Source organism: Branchiostoma floridae, chromosome 12 (assembly GCF_000003815.2).
Source record: "Branchiostoma floridae strain S238N-H82 chromosome 12, Bfl_VNyyK, whole genome shotgun sequence".
Classification (NCBI taxonomy): Eukaryota; Metazoa; Chordata; class Leptocardii; order Amphioxiformes; family Branchiostomatidae; genus Branchiostoma; species Branchiostoma floridae.
Genome location: NC_049990.1, coordinates 10,086,027 through 10,103,465, shown reverse-complemented (window position 1 = coordinate 10,103,465; position 17,439 = coordinate 10,086,027). Strand labels below are relative to the sequence as shown.

Sequence of the window (17,439 nt, the reverse complement as noted above, 5' to 3'; positions counted from 1 at the left end):
AATGTTCGGCATGAATAGAACAGGTCCGTTCATCTCAACATCACAACGGCGACTACTCTGGCCTCAGAGCATTTTGCCGCTAAGGCGGCAAAATGCAAAAACGTTCACACACGCAAACATTGGCAAAATGCCAGCTTTTTTAAAAGCACTTGTTTAATGGCTGTGACATATTGTTATAAATATAGAAAAATGGCTGGCTAAGATATGGCATACTTACAGTATAGAAGACTTTCCTTAATATGTAATATTAGGCCACACCAATTTAATTTCTTGGTTCACAGATTTTTTCATAAAAAATATGGAGCGAGAGGGCGAAATAAAAATTGTAAAATGGTTGGGGTAAAGGTAAGGGCTGATCCAAAACATAAAGAATAAAAAGTTTTCAGCTTGAAAAAGGTACAAAAACACTATTACTATACAGTAACAGCACCTGTTCATTGAAAATTACAAAAGTAGTGTCAGTTTTTGTCCCATTTTTCATGAATGAAAGTATAACTGCAATGATAATACCCGTATAATATAAAGGCCAATTTGCTACACCAGAAAGTTGGTGAATAGTTTCATTAATGGTGAAAATTTGCTGAGTGGTAATTTTTATTTTTATTTTTTTTTCCAAAAAATTGGAGCGAGCGAATCCGTGAACCAAGAAATTAAATTGGTGTGGCCTTACAAACAAATTCATACATGCTATGCATGTAAGTAAACTAAATCTAATGGAACTAAAATCATTAACTACAGAAAAAATAAGGACTACTAGTATATTCTACAATCTTGGACTAAAATGGCTCAAACATATTCAGGTCACAACTTTCTGATTAAAAAAAAATAGTAGAAACAGGCATTTAAAAAATTATCACAAAAACTTTCCACTGTTGATAATCTGTTCCACTTGTCAGGGCATGACTGCCAATAAGACCATTCTTACACAAGTACATGTCACTCTTTTGTTTATCTTACTTCTTCCCTCATAACAAAATAATCTTTAACATTTTCTACATTTTATCTTAACTAAACAAAGCCATGAGAAGTTGTTAACAACATATACAAGTAAGGATGTAAAAGTGATATATACAGCTCACACAGTCTCAAGGCTTCAAAAACACACTTACTTCCTAGAATTAAAAAAAGGAACAAATACTACAAATTTACTTATTCATCATTTTCTTCAGGAATATTTTGACCGAAACTTTATCAAAAGGTTTCCCTCCATCACATTCTCTCATGCAGAGCCTTGCCTTAGCCTAAACAGTATACCTAAGGTAGGCTCTGCTAAACCGGACTAAGATTTCCAGAGAATTGTCTAAATATATTCTTTAAGTAAAGTCGATTCTCTGATTAGCTGGTGAAAAGATAGGCACTACTGTATAGGCTGTAGGTGAGGATTTGTGAAATTGTGTACGAGAGTGCATCACATGTACTTTCCAAATATCAATCTTAAAAACCCAGACAATTGATACAGAAGCATCCTCAAGTTGATATACATATATTTCCAGCAGCTTCATCTCCAAGCTGAACCAGACTTCTTGTCCCCTTTATGTCCAGCTGCCACCTTCCTTTCTGGTTTTTTTGTCTGAGTGGGCTTCACTACCTGGGTCTTCCCCATCTTGGCACTTCTGGGAGGTACTTGTGCTTTGCTGGCAGATTGTGGTTTGATGTTCTTGCTTTCACTTTCAAGCTGATTGGACTCCTGTTGAAGATAGGAAATGATACATGATAGGAAATGATACATGATATAAAAGACACAAAAAGACTGTGTCCTGAAGAGATTTACATGTACATTCTTGAAACCTGACCGGCAATGGACGGCCAAGGAAGAAATTAGAGATGCCTAGATTCTTAGAGAGTCTTACAATGTTATAGGCTACATGTATAACTATCTGGTCTGTGATTAGCACAGCTGTAAAAGACAAGCACCTAGGGGGCCGGGCCGCGAGTGCAAACACCATACACAAGATATACACTTTTTCATGGCTTTCTAGTCCTATCAGAGCTTGGCTTACCCCTTGAGAAAAACTTGCACTCAGACTGCGCTTCACCCTGGCAGGGCCTCTGGATGAGGACAGGTCAGAGGTTTGTGACGGAGCAGCAAAACTGCAAATACAAAAATGTACAGAACAATCATGAAGTATCAGACAAGGTATCACCTTCCTACAGATCAAAACTTTTAAAATTCTATTTTCATGTAAGGAACATTAACAGTCTCTGTTTCAGACCAAGTTTGACTGTAGAAACTTGGTAAAAATGACTATCAACTCTCCTCTACTTTGCTCTTGTTACTTTCTACTAGGATCTGTAAGCCCCCAAACGAGTGAATGCCTGCCAGTATAATCTGTTCATTTCCTAACCGGTCCAACATCTGGTCAACTTTTTGCCGATGTTTAAAAAATCTTTTTTTCGTGTGATTTTGTTTAACATCCAGGCTTTTTCCAAAATACGCACCGGCCAGCTTTTTTCAGAAGCTTTCTTGTTTATTTTCAGGTCAGTTTTTTTCTTGATCGTTCCAACAAGAAAAAATTTTTCTACCAGGACATGTACATCGTACCTACCTAGCATGATGTCCACTCATGTTAGAGGCCAGATATCCCTGACCAGCCCTGTTGGCATATATGTTCAGCAGCTCCTGTACCACTGCAGGGTCAGTGGGCCACACCGGCTGTTGTTGGGGAACAGCTTCTACAGCAAAACAAAAAATTGATTTAATGCTCAACTTTTTTATCATTTCATCATACAAATGCTGGAAAATGGGCTTTCCAAATAAGTGGTTTCTACTGAATAAACAAAGGTGTAGGGTTGTACTATTCAAACCATTTGTATACACACTCTCCCTCTCTATCTCTCTGTCAGCCAGACACAGTATACACTACTGGTGCTTGAAAATTCAGTAAAGGGAAAACTACTGAACACTACTGTATCTATGAACATGAAGCTGTTATTTCTAATTTAGTAAGAATGTTACCTGATGAACCATGTTGGTTCTGTCCCCCTGCCTGCTGTGACACCCCCACAGAAACCTTGGTTCTCTGAATGACAGGAGCTTGTTGTCCTGCCGCTCTCTCTGTAGGGAGAACCCTTGTCACCACACCTGGACCTACGTGTCTATCCTTACTGGGTGTTCCTCTGTGGCTGTTGGACACTGGCAGGACTCGTGGACTGCTGGCCATCATAGGAGGGTAGCTGTGAGAGACCCCGGCACCAACCTGTGTTGGTGGGAGCCTGCTTTTCATAACAGGGACAGGGATGTTTCTAGAAGGAATATTCTGACTGCTGGTGTTTAAATGTGTTCCAATCTCTGCTTGTGTATCTCTCTGTGTAGGCTGGCTGTCAGGCTGTTGTGTCCTGAGCTGTGTCAGCCATTCAGCACTGAGAGCTGGGCGAGTGTTGAGTGAGGGTGCCTGCTGTGGTGGCTGGGGGTCCAGGCTATCTTTGTCTGGTACACTGGTGAGTAGACCGGCTGCAGGGCCTGGTGCAGGCTGCTGAGGAATGTACCGGTTGGTGAACTGAAGGGAACTGGGAACAACTGCCTGGACATCAACCTGGAAATCAGATGTAAAGAGGTTTATTCTATGGTTCTTTTATGGAATTCAATTAGTCAGCAAATTAGACATGTCATGACTCTAGAAGCAAGCAGAAAACAAAGCCATGGGAAGTACCTGAGTAGTCCTGGCGGACGTAGGAGGGGAATCTACAGTCTCTGGTGGCAGGAAGGCCAAACTGGGAGGTCCTGTCTGCACTTCTGTATGGACAAATACAACCATTCCATCACAAAAATCTCACACTTCGAGAAATGACTCATCAGTTTCTGACACATTATTTCTTTATGTTGGGTCACATCCCAGCTAAGAAGACTATCATTGCAGGTTCTGACCTGTGTGATGTCTGTGTTCCTGTACTGGTCTGTCTTGACTGGGAAACACATCAACATATCCTGCTGGGGATTGTTGCAGCAGCTGGATATAAGGACAAAATTATCAACATTATCATTACAATACTGAACATTTTAGAAAAAATGCATAAACCCTTAATTCTGTTAGCAGAAAACATAATGTAGTATTCTTGACTTTTAGTCCAAAATAAAGAAAACAAGTGCTTTTAAAAAAGCTGGCATTTTGCCAATGTTTGCGTGTGTGAATGTTTTTTTCTAGTTATTAGAATGTCATATAAATAGAACAGAGTAACTAAACCTGATATTGGCGCATGGAGAGATTCACATATGTGCCTGAACTGCAGCAGATCTAGACGCCACCTGTTAAAATTTGCGTGAACTGCAGCAAATTTCACTACACATTGCCTGTTTTTGAGTGAGCTCTGTTGCGGGGCATTTTTAAGTTTTTTTTTGAAATTTTTATTTCTATTCGGCAAAAAAACGAAGCGGCGAATCCGTTAACCAAAGAAATAAATTGGTGTGGCCAAATGGATGTAAAAATTAGTATTTTAATGGATGTAAAAAAGGAAAAAAAAAGTTGAAAAAAATCTACCTCCCCGGATTCGAACCGGGTGCATTGGTTTAGAATGCGTAAACTTTACCACTGCGCTAGTGCGGACATGTTGAAGAAATGCCTGTTTTAACAGGTATACAAATGTTTGGCATGGATTGAACAGGTCCGTTCATCTCAACATCACAACGGCGACTACACTGGCCAGAAGGCATTTTGCGACTGCAAGTCGCAAAATGCAAAAATCACTCACCAAACAATTTTTAGGTGTGAACTAACCGGGAATAGAGAGAAATGATCTCAGCATTTTGATTTCAGATGTGTAGGTACTAGCTCAATCATTATGTAAATCATGGTTTAAAGTGTCCTATAACTTACCAGCTCTACATAGTGCTGCAGTTCCGACTGCTTGGTCTCGTGGTGACTGAACTTCTCCAGGAGTGGTTCATACTGACTGTCTACCATCCGTCTGGAACACAGGGAAATATGATATTACTCTCTTACAGATATCTAAGCTGCATGCATACTATAAATGCCGGGATTTCATTTTGTGGTATGGACAAAATAGAGTGTTTGCAGTGGCTTTTAGACCATAGTTCAAACAACAAGGTAAGCAGGCAGAAGACAGATCCATCACTTTTGAGCTGGTTTTAAGTTCACAGTGAAGAGGTTACTAGTACTGAATAAACAAGAAGCAGAAGCAAAAATTTACAGTATTACTGCTTTATTCAAATGTACTCAAATAGTGTGTAGTTTAAGAATGTCAAGTATCATATTCAGCATAACCGAATGTTATAACACAGCAAAATAAAAATGAATAACCAATCTAAATTATCACTCTTAACTATATGGATATGACAGTCATAACATACGTGCATGAATATGTCTGTATGAAGTGGTTATTTAAGAGTGTATAAAATAGAACTACAGAACTGTAAAATAGAACTGTATTTGAAGCAGTTTGCTAGCCTGGATACCATCCGGATATTAGTTTGCTCTGCCTTTTTTTGCCAACTTGAGTAATGTTTCAAAAACTAACCTTGTTGGTTCTGTTGACAGAACACTGGCCCCGTCATCAATGTCCTGCTCGGTGTACCCGACAGTCTCACCCACAATCACTGACTCTGGGCTCCAAGTGACATGTGTGTCAGGCGCTGTCTGTGTCTGGGTGTATATAGTCATGTCACTAGGCTGTTTCTCCCCTGGGATAGTGGTGTGTCTGTGTGCCTCTGCTGTGGGGGGCTGCCTGTCCCCTGGGGCAGTGGTGTGCACCTCTGCTTTGGCCTGCCACTCCCATGGTCCTGTGATATCTCTGTGTACTTCTGTTTTGGCTTGTCTCTCCCCTTGTGGTACACTGTCAGTAGTCTGTGTGGCAAATGTCTCTGTTTTCTCCTGCCTCTGAACAACTAATCTTTCAGCATCTGGAATAAAACCAAGAGCAACATTTTCAAACAGATGCTGCCATCACAATCTGCAAAATGTTAGTCTAATTGCCTTACCATGTTAAGTTTTTAATGTATGTGTAAATGTTTTTGATGCCTAAATACGCAATTCAGCGCCCTAGGGTGCTGCGATGTATTTAGAGGTTGTTGAAACAGCATTCAATAAACGTTTTATATATTGCTCAATATTATCAAAAGACATAATGGAAATTTCAAGAAAGTATAAACTGTCCAAAACTTACTGAAAACATTTATTTTGCTTGTTCCTTTACAGAAAACAATGTACTTAAGGAAAACGCACCAACGGATTTGAAGAGGGTTGAAAAGCTGAACTTCTGATTTTCCTCTTGTGCAAGGTTCCCAGAACGACCACTGACTGAGAACATGGAGGGTCCTAGGCCGACACCCAGCCCTGGTCTGGTTGTTGTTGTATTATTCCCACCACTCTGTGCACCAAGACGAAATGAGCTGCTGACAGCCGGCTGCAAAAAACATAGAGTAAGAGACAACAATGTCATAGTTTGGCAAAGATATCATTTACATGTTATCACCTTATGCCAATAATACTATCAGTATAAATTTGACCCATCAGAAGTCAGAATTCATAATGTAATCAAACAAAAAATACTGATGATTAACATGCTTTATTGTGTTACACTGTAATATAATGGTAAACATGACTGTTGTGCCATGATTAGTCCTACCTCTGCAGAGCTGGACAGAGCATCTGATGTGACATCAGACAACAGTAACATGGCCTCCTTTACGTGGGACTGGATAAGAGACTGCAGTCTTGTCTTCATGGCGTTTTTCTGGCTTTCCAGTTTCTCATTTTCATGAGTCAAAGAAGATATCTTCTCTCTGGCTTCTAAAATCCTGGTAAAAATACAGACATTCACTGATAGACATTCACACTAACAATGTCCTTTCCTTGGTGCTGATGACATTCAAACTGATACTGTCACTGTCCTTGGTGCTGATAGACATTCAAACTGATACTCTCCCTTTTCTTGGTGCTGATAGACATTCACACTATCACGATCCCTTTCCTTGGTGCTGATAGACATTCAAACTATCACGATAACTTTCCTTGGTGCTGATAGACATTCACACTATCACGATCCCTTTCCTTGGTGCTGATAGACATTCACCAAGGGCTGTTAACATATTCTCTTTTGGTTTTGATTCACTGTTGGAGGAAAATGGGCTTTTTGTGGTGTTTGAAGTTTGCACCTAATTTTGTCTTTTGCAGTACATTTGCTGTGATTTTTTCTGTAAGATGTCATCTCTTAGACAAAACCGCCACAAACTTTTTAAGAATCACAGTACCTGTCATCATATTCCTGGCATGTTTCCCTCAGCTTGGTGTCCTTCTGCTCCAGCTCCTGATGAAACTGTTTCATGTGTGTGTCCAGGTCCTGTCTGTGCCTGTCTGCCACCTCCTGGATCTGTCGTCTGTGCTGCTCTCTCAGCCTCTCCTCCGTCTGGGTCAGCTGTTCATGTGCCTCCGCTAGCTGCTGGCTCATCTGGAATGACAACTCACATTTTTGACTTTTATCAAGTATTTTGGGGTGGATTCACATTAATAAGGCCACAGCAATTAAATTTTGTTGATGGCATCTGCGCCAGCATTGGTTTTTGACTGATAAAAACAAAAAAATATTCATTCCTCTTTGTTTTTAGAAAGTTAATATGCTTTGGTTGCATTTGTATGTATGTACAAATGTACTATAATTGGAAAAGCTATGGATGGATTGTTATGAAATTTGCTATGTGGTTAAGTCGTAATCCTACCAAAGACATGCAATCTGTATCTGTTATATTTCAACTGGCCCATTCCTCTCTCATGACCTAAATAAAAAGCGGCCTGATTGAATTTCTCGTGAATAAAAAAGTTTCAAACAAACAACAAACCAATCATTAGATTTCAAGCCCCTGACGACTTTCCTCTGTACTGCAGCAGTTTGATATCTCATTCTAATCCCTCACGGTCCTTGGTCATTGAAGAGCTAACAAACAGTTTTAGTGGCCATTAGTATTACCTTTCTCTCCTGTTCAGCCTGGTACTCTGACTCCAGCTTACTCTGACTGGCCTCAAACCTGGCCTCCTGGAGACTCAGCTCCATCTTCAGGTTCTCCTGTTGGAATAGACAACAGAAACTGCTATTCAGTGATGCACATTCTCTCAAAACAAAATTTACTCAGTGATGCATGTAATCTCAGAAAATTCAGTTACTAAACCTAAAACATATTTCATGTGCAGAAACTGTCAATGTCAGAATTTATCTATACATCAGGGTTCATGCAAGACAAACCCATACAGTCAAAAACCCAAAAGACCATTCAGGGTGACAAACAAAATAGGGTCTATGTAAATGATCACTATTATAGCCAGGATTCTTAATGCTTGTGTCAATGGGAAATATTGTATAAAGGGCGACCAAAAAGTGGTCACTTAAGGCCTAGTGGTCCTAATACAGTCAGGTGGTCACTTGTATAGATTTGGCTGTATATGACATCATTTGACTACAATATTCTTCCGCAATACTATCTCTACAGCGTTGGCAATACTCATTTGTGGACAGTAACCTTGTCTCTGTTGGCTGCACTCAGTTCCATCTTCAGCTGACCGATTTCGTTGTGTGCTGAGGACAGAGCCTTCTGGTGCTCCTGGGCCTTCTGGGACTCAGCATGGACTGCAGCCTGGGGAGCAGAAGGGATCCTTGAGGTACACCATTCATGGTAAATTGTAGTCCACTATTCAATGTCTAGGCTTAGAGTATGTTTCCCATTCACATACCAAATTCATCACAATCCCACAATTCCACAGACAAAAAATGGCCGAAATTGCACATGCACATAATGTACATGTCTGTAATTTATTGAATTTCAGATTTACAAATAAAATAAAAAATGTTGGTCAACTTATATTGTTTTCACCTTTTCCTGATCGACTACTTCTTGGTGTTTTTCTGTCAGCAGCTCTAGTTGTTTCTGCAGTTCTTCCTCTTGAGCTCTAAAGGTACTCCTTTCCTAGAGAGAATACAAGTACATCTAAATAGCTAAACTTTTTATAATCAAATGCTGTCAAATGATGTGCTGTTTGCTGTCTTCTTGTCTAATTTGTGTCTTGTCTCAAAAAATCTCAATCATAAAGTTCAAAATAAAAATAGATAAATAAGTCATTTGTCATCCTCTTTTGTGTAGAAAATAGTTTTAAACAAACACAATTGTATAATAGAGTGCTTTCATACTGTTTCCAGCGTCTGGTTGAAGTTGTCCACTTCCCTCTGTAGAGCCTCTGCCTGCTGTAATAGCTGGTCCCTCTCAGACTCCACCCGTATGGCTTTCTCCCGCTCTCCTTGTAGAAGATCCAGTGTCTTGGCTTTCTCCTCCTGCTGCTTTTGAAACTAACAATGAAAGTGGACAACTTAGATTGGTGGATGTAGGGTCTGGCAGCTCAATCAATAAAAGAATCACATTGTCTTTATTTGTACACCCTACAAGGTCCTTGCAAAAAGAGCACAACCAGTTGTTTCTGTAGCAGGGTACTTTTGTTTACAGGAAGGGGTTGCTAGGCCCTCCCCATTAATGTGCTTGAGGCACCTCTTTGATAATACACCTTTCTCACGCGGCGGCCATGATAGATCTAAAACGAGTTCAATGTGGCAAACAAAAGGCTGTCCATCATAATTAGCAGTTCGACCAATGGTAGCCTGCCAATTAGGAAATCGACCAATAAGTGAATGGCTGCAAATTCGTTAAAAATTTGCATTATTATGTTGTTATTTTGCATCTCTTAAGGGACTATGGGGTCAGTCTACACTACTCTAAATTGCTACATCTTTCGGTGCATAACACTTCTTGTAATATTTATTATTCTATCTTATATCATGAAAATTTGTGTGGTTTGGGGGAAAACTAAATGGGACCTGATTTTAGAAATAAGTTTTGTCTGTTTGCCTCATTGACCTCTTCTTCGATCTATCATGGCCGCCGCGTGAGAAAGGTGTATAAGATCCCCAATTTACATCCCTCCAAAAGGATAGTGTAGCTCCAACCAAGATGCCCTTCCAGGATTTGATTTGGCTCTCCCAGTGAGTTACAAACAAATTGGGGCTAGGAGCTCCACTGTGAGGCTGCTACCAGTTTGCCAGTTTACACGTACATACACCAGTGGTTTTAGTTTTTTACAGTAGTACTAGTAGTGGTAGTTCATGTAGTAGAAGCAGTAGTAGTGGTAGTAGTGGTTTTACATATACATGATGAAGCAATCCCCACACAAAAAAAATTCAGTACCTGAGCCACTTTCTCCTGTTCAGCCATGCTGGCTCTCTGCTGCTCTATGGCTAGCTGTTCCACGGCTTGGGCAAGATCCTTCTCAAAGTTCATCAACACCTATGTGTACAAGGCAGAAGTTCAGCAGCCTACATTGGCATTATTACCAGTAACCAGGACAAAATACATTAATACAACTTTACAAGAAACCGGCTAGCACTTGGTCTTTGGTTTGTATGCTACAGGAATATTTTAGTCAAACTCGGTAAAGTTATTTTCACAAACTGAAGTTACAATCACCTCCTGTTGTCTGGAATGACCCTTCTCTATGGCATACTTCTCCTCTTTCAGCTTTCTGATCAGCTCAGTTTTCTCAGTGTCCTGTTTCTTCCAGCCGTCCACAACTTTAGCAAGGGTCTGGAAAGTAAAATTACAAAGTTGCTGTTACTCCATCATTTTGCAGGACCTTCACAAATAATGACAGATTTCTATGCAACACACGCCTACTCAATCTTTTATGACTACTCAGTATAGAAGGGTGCCAAACCTTATCAAGTTGTTCAATCATGACATCCTTCTTCTTGTCTGTGGAGACAGCTACTGCTAATTGTTGTTGCAGTTCCAGAATCTGTAAGTGAAATATGTTGATGAAAATATAAACTTGATCACTCAGTACTTACTATAGTATATATGGACATGTATTGCAATCGAATTGGTGAATATGTCTGAACTGAATTGAAAACATTTACATTTTTAAGTTTGTGGTGATTAAATTTCACATCAAGGAGAAATTGTGGTGGTTTTGAGTTCACGATAGCACTATAATAACATACTGCTACAGTAATGGAAATAACAGTGCCAATGGACAGTCATTAAAACACATACTACTGACTGGGCAAGGGTGTTACGGACTGACAGTTACATTGACTGTCACTTTTTGTCAGAGCTGGCATGATCAACTGTCACTGATTACGAGGAATGAATAAAGGCTTACATACTAAGTAAAAGTTAGTTTTTTGAAGAACATTTAACTTTAATGCCTACCTTACTCTGGAGTTCCTGGATTTGCTGCTCACAATGCTGAAATGAATAAAAATGGAAATGAAATATGTAAGTAAGTTATAGGACAAAACAAGTCTTACTTATTACTCCAGTACATCACCAAGTAACAATTTCAAACAACTCCTTCTCTTGAAAGTTTAAGCTTTGACAGTGGAGAACACATAAGTTATAAGAAGATGGCAATATCAAGTATAACTTAGGTACCATGTAAAAGAGCCTTGAAGATAAAAACAGCCACTTATGTTATTATGCTAAACAGAAAACTCTTATCACATGTACCTTGCGTCTGAAACGTTCCCTTTCCACACTGTCCCGTAGAATCTGGTTCTCTACGTACAAAGACTCAGAGCGGCTGTTGCGCCGCTCGGACGCCAGTTCCCCATCCACTCTGCTTGACCACTGGCCCCGTGCGGTATGCAAACCACTGTCCACAGACACAGGGGACACATCCTGTGATACCAGGACTGGTTTAGCACTGAAATGAGACAAGATATGTTAGCCAATTGTTCAAATGGGTCATTGTTGGTAACAGAGTTCTAGCCAGCATCTGTCCTTCAATATTCTTTGATGGATTTTGCCGCTGGGGACGGACAAAAATTTTGCCCATTCCGTCCTCTGTGATGGACAAAAATCGGCATGTAAAGATATTAGTTGAACCAAGCTGCCCCTCACAATATAGGAAATAGTATTTCAAAGGGTCTAGAAACTCTAGATTTAAAAATTTTCCTAGTTACTCTCTGATACCCCTTGCCGTGCCTTCGACAAGATTTCCATTCAAAATCTAGGGGACGGAAAAAAATTTCAGGCTGGCTGGAACACTGGTTGGTAATAATTGGTACGTACAAAGACAATTATGTACCAGCTCAAAATATTCTCACTCATTCAATAACAATCTACTGAAAACACAGTCCCTTACGTTAAGAGTTGTGCGGTTGTGTTGCTGTCGAAAGACTCGTCTGCCTCCTTCCTGTTATGTCGGTCAGCTGTCAGCAGGCCGAGACCTTCCACTCGCTCAAAACTGTCTCTGTCTGTGGACACAACTACACATGGTTAAACATATGACTGTGTGGAGGGACTAATCAGCAAAAAATAATTTGGGTCTGATTCCACTAGCTGAACAGAATATGGTTGTTCACTGTTCTGAGTACTGTAGTACATGTTGTAGTATATGCATGCACAGCAACATGAATTGTGGGTAATGAAGGCCTTTGAGACTAGACAAGTACAGTGTATTGTTGAATTTTGGCGCCAAAAGAACAAATATTCTGAATTTCAGAATCTCCAGTCAGATTGATACATGTATTTGCAACGTATTGTCATTCTCCTACGCAGAGGAACCACAGTCGTGTCAAAACTTCCTGTGTTTACCTCTGCTACCTTGTGTACTCTGACCAGTTAGGGACCGCCCTACTTATAAATATTAATGAGCTTACCCTTATATGGGCAGTCAGCCGTTGGGTATATTGGGCGTAGGCATGGTGAGCAAACAAAGCCATGGTAATACGTAACATGATTGGCTGATAGCTTCCCAGCGGCCTTTGCGAGACAGCTTGCGACAACAACAAGCCCAAGAAAGGCCTATTCTCTGATTGGTTGACAGCTTGTTTGTGGCGACAATCATAATAGCCACTTATAGGGCATGGGATAGCAGGGTCCCATAAGGTAATGCCGTTGGGGACCGGGCGTTAGGAGGATGCGTATTGTCAACATATTTGTGTCATTTTATCACATTTCAAGCATGGTGAACAAAGCAAAAGCAAGCCACAACCAAATTCCATTACATGAGCTTCTGAGTAGCCTACCTAACTTTAACCTTATTGTTTATTCAGGTTGCAATAAGTACCTGGAAGTACTAGTAAACCAGCCGTAGATTTGTGAATTGCCTCACCTGCCATAGCCTGGCCCAACTTGAGCATGTTCTGCAGACTGTTCCTCACCCCTTCCATCTCCCTGATGAAGGTGGTGGGGGTTTCCAGTGAAGACAGGAAGGAGTCGACATGTGGGTATCGCGTCGACTGACTGGTCGCTGTGGACACTGCTGTAAGAGTGAGAGTGGGACTCACACTGGTGCCTGTAGTGATTGGGCTCAGGCCGCTGTCAGCTGTATAGACAAGTATAAACATGAATTTTCAATGACAAACTGAATGATACTCTGATCTGACTTTGACTTTCATTGCAAAATAATTTGCATGTCATAGAGATGACAACAACAACAACAACAAAAAACATGTTGCAAAATTACAACTTCTTTCATATCATTACAACATCAGAAATTATTTAACTAGTGGTACATGTTTGCATGTAAAGACAGTCCACAGTCAACTCTGTTGTAAAGTGTGCATTGCAACTCACCATGCAATTTGTGTAAAATTGTTTGGAAAAGGTAATAGCAGTAGATTTTTACTGCCTACGTTAGAGAACTTAGACACTACATTTAACAAATATATAAACATTTTTACACATAGCACTCCAAAATGAAATATTGCAATATCAATTTATCAGATTATCAGTATACCTGCATGTTGCTGTTGTTTTCTCCCATGTTGTTGTTGTTGTTGTTGTGCAGGGCTGCTGAAGTGATGCGGAGCAGCAGGAGAGCTGGGAACACTACTGAGGGGCCCGAATCCACTCATCATGTCATCATCATCATCACCCACTGACAACGCTGCCATTTCTGCTACTGTTTGGTGATGCAGTCTGCGCGGATAATTTTGTAACAGCCTGAAACTTGGAAGAAAAAAAAAGAGATGGCAAATTAGCCAATGCAGTAACATGCAGCAGCAAATTACCCCATGTATAGGCCAGAAGGTTATATCATCTATCGTCAACAATGTTTCAATTAAATAAAATCAAGTCAAAACGTTTTTTATACATGTAATATCATTATATGGCTCCCCCTTGTTTTGAGGCATTTTTATCTTTTGTACAGCTTCCAAGTTGCGAGTTTTTTTTATTAGAATCCTTTTTATTTCCATTGAATGTTTAATTGAATGTTTAACACTTCAATAATTTGAAAAGTTAAAAGACAAACAAATAAAGCAAAATGAAGCCATACATCTGCTTTGGCGCATATGTTAGATATTATTTTTGATTCCGAGACAACTCGGCACCTGGGACGACTGGGCCCCTGACCAATCAGGACAACTCGGCACCCAGCGCAGGTCAACTCGGCACCTTAGTTTTGGACATTTCCGAGCAACAAAATTACCCCAATTTGGGTATCTATAGATAATATAAAGCCATGAAAGAAATTTGGACACTTTCATTTTATTCTTTAATTGAACTTTATGTCCACGAATAGGACCGGAAGCGTCACTCAAAAATTATACTCAAAGTCAAAATACGAGTAAGCTTTATTTGAAATATACAGAAACATTCACAAAGACCAAGAAGCTTAGTGTATGCTTCATAATGTCATGTAGCCTACTAGTATATAATATAATGTAACCCAGCAGTCTCTGAGCCAACTCGGGTGAACTGACTGCCGAGGCCGATAAGGTCACAGTGGTTCTGCTCATACATAGCACACCCAAGTTTGCCGACGCTATGAAACTTTCAAAGTACCTGCCTGGCAAAGTGAAAATCATAGTCATGAGATCGACTAGAGCTCCAAAGTTGGTAAAAATGTTTTACGAGCCCAAATTACACAAATGATGTACTCATGTATATGTCATTATGTGGTGCCGACATGTCCTAAACTAGGGGACGAGTTGTCCTGGGCTAGGTGCCGAGTTGTCCTGATTGACTGGGGACGAGTTGTCCCAGGTGCCGAGTTGTCCTGATACCTTATTTTTCAACACAAAAATCTACCACTTCTTTCTGACAGTAACCAGTAACATACTTAAGCGCACATGGGATAGAAGTGCCATCGTTTCATTTTTTTTCTAGGCTGAAGCCATATGTAAGTTTCAAGTAGTTTGAGTTGAATATGAATATTAAAATTTTCAGAAATTAGGCAAACAACTCAAATGATATTTTCTCCGGTAATCAACATGCGTATAAGCGCTTCCACTCCACTTCTAGCGCGCTCACACAAATGTCAGACTACTGGCTGGAAGAAATAGACAAGGGTAACTTAGTAGGAGCAGTTTTGTTAGATTTTAGTGCTGCTTTTGATGTTATCAATCATGAGATCTGTCTGGCCAAATTACAAAGTTATGGCTTTACACAATCTGCCATAAACTGGACAAGAAGCTACCTAGAAAACAGGAAACAGGCCGTGTTTGTGAATGGAAGCTACTCATCATTCATTGAAACAAAATGTGGCGTACCCCAAGGCAGCTGCCTCGGTCCCCTTCTCTTCTGTATTTTCACAAACGATCTGCCAACGGTAACTACCCAAAGTGTGGTTGTGATGTATGCCGATGATTCCACCCCATCCACATCAGCTTCTGACATTACAGCATTACAAAATAAGCTGCAGACAGACTTGTCTAAGATATGGAATTGGGTGAGGACAAACAAGTTAATCCTCAACATTGGCAAAACAAAATCAATCGTCTTGGGTTCACCACATAGGCTAAAAAGGAAGCCGAAGCTACAACTTTCCATCGAAGGCAAAATCATTACACAGGTGGAACAGGCGGACTTACTAGGTGTCACTGTGGATCAGCAGCTCTCATGGGCTCTACAAGTAAACAAAACAAAGATGAAGATGGCAGGAGCTCTTGCTTCAATTAGGAAATATAAGGAATACTTCACTACCAACCTGTTGAAAACTGTGATACAGACCTTGGTCCTATCTCACCTAGATTACGGCTTAGTACTCACGTCCTCATCGCCTCAGACACACCTAGACAAACTGCAAGTTATCCAGAATAGAGCAGCTAGGCTGGCAACAGGTGCATGTTTTGACGCAAACCTAGACGTACTACATAATCAGTTAAACTGGCCCTCAGTAAAAGAAAGACTTTTCACAGGCACTATCAACATATTCCATAAAGTTGTAAAGGAAAAACAGCCAAAATGCATTTTCAGTCGTTTAAAAACAGTTAACACCGCACATTCTCACAACACCAGACTAGCACAGAAAGGAGCATTCTTGCTACCCAAACCCAGAACTAATGCCATTACTCGAACCTTCTTATACAGAGCTATCAAAACATACAACACTCTACCAATTCACATTACATCCTCAAATCCACGTGCATTCAAAGTAAAAATCTGGTCCTGGACAAAAACTCAAAGACATAAAAACTCACCTATCAGCTCATGGTGGTAAACTTGACTATGTCCCATCTGTATATTTCATGACCTCTGACCTCCACAATATCTAATATATGATAATATTATGTACATGTATGATATGATATGATAATAATGTTTTTGTTTATGTTAATTGAATGAGGATAATGATGAATTGATTGATTGACGTTATGAGTAATTTAATGTATTGCATAATATGATAAGTTAAGAATGTTAATGATTGATTTATGCTAGTTGTCTGATCAACATTATCTGTATAATTTGTTGTTATGTATTTTATTCATTGTGTGTAAAGGACTCCAGGAAGAATAGTTCAATGTAACTAATGGAGATTCCTAATAAACAAACAAACAAACAAACAAACCCCCCTCCCCAACTCAACACTTAATTTTGCACGTCTAAGTTGTTGTCAAATTAAACATAAAACCAAGATATTGATACTTTGTGGAATGTTTCTTACCTTAAAATGGCTTTCTATAACCACTGCGAATTGAAAAATAGTTGATAAACGCCATCTATCGACACTACAGACGACTCGTTGTTTTGTTTTTCACCAAGCGGGCAAAATTTGAACTCCTCGATCGGTTCCTTATTTGCATAACGTCGTTCCCAGGCATTTCAAATGTTGCTTCGCACACTTTTCATCAATATAACGACACTTTTGTAGACATATGGAATATCACTAATATTCATATATTAGCCTTATATAATCTTGTACTTTACTTTTGTATTTTGCTCATATTAAGACACTTTCAGAATTTCACGAAAAAGCACCCTGAGCACGAGAATGTATGGCGTAGTCCACTCAGTTTCAAGGGGGTATTTCGTATTTCACACTAGGCTCTAATGACCAAACCAGATGCATTTTGTTAGACGAGTATTTATGTTAAAATTTGTACCCTTTTTTAGTTGTAGAAACTTTTCTTATTTTTTTAATCTACAAAAGAATCCCATATCACCAGAATAGCGCACAAAATGCCTCAAAACCACGCAAAATAGATAGCTGGACCCTACATTTA

At 39.8% G+C, this 17,439-nt stretch overlaps 1 protein-coding gene across 2 annotated transcripts; it reads right to left on the bottom strand.

Annotated features, from left to right (window-relative positions):
* Positions 1–875: 875 nt before the first annotated feature.
* On the bottom strand, positions 876–17,060 carry LOC118427455. Of its 2 annotated transcripts, none has more exons than XM_035837267.1 (24): positions 16,881–17,060; positions 13,731–13,942; positions 13,104–13,316; positions 12,132–12,255; positions 11,495–11,690; positions 11,198–11,233; positions 10,701–10,781; positions 10,454–10,570; positions 10,175–10,273; positions 9,130–9,285; positions 8,816–8,908; positions 8,465–8,578; positions 7,918–8,013; positions 7,205–7,401; positions 6,580–6,751; positions 6,177–6,357; positions 5,473–5,854; positions 4,812–4,902; positions 3,866–3,947; positions 3,651–3,733; positions 2,957–3,533; positions 2,547–2,673; positions 2,001–2,091; positions 876–1,687 (listed from the first exon to the last, which is right to left on the bottom strand). In XM_035837267.1, the coding sequence occupies exons 2-24, from the start codon at positions 13,885–13,887 to the stop codon at positions 1,499–1,501; spliced, it is 3,654 nt and encodes a 1,217-aa protein (XP_035693160.1). In that variant the 5' UTR covers positions 13,888–13,942; positions 16,881–17,060; the 3' UTR covers positions 876–1,498. The 2 variants fall into 2 exon arrangements, with proteins under 2 accessions (XP_035693160.1, XP_035693161.1); XM_035837268.1 differs by having other exon boundaries at positions 12,132–12,243; positions 16,881–17,057.
* Positions 17,061–17,439: the final 379 nt, after the last annotated feature.

Bases quoted from the DNA above. Each gene is read 5' to 3' on its own strand.
- LOC118427455 (XM_035837267.1), bottom strand. From the start codon at position 13,887: ATGGCAGCGTTGTCAGTGGGTGATGATGATGATGACATGATGAGTGGA. The intron at 12,256-13,103 runs GTGAGGCAATTC...AACCATGTGTAG, and splicing joins GTTGGGCCAGGCTATGGCAG to TTGTGTCCACAGACAGAGAC. The intron at 11,234-11,494 runs GTACATGTGATA...TATTCATTTCAG, and splicing joins GGGAACGTTTCAGACGCAAG to CATTGTGAGCAGCAAATCCA.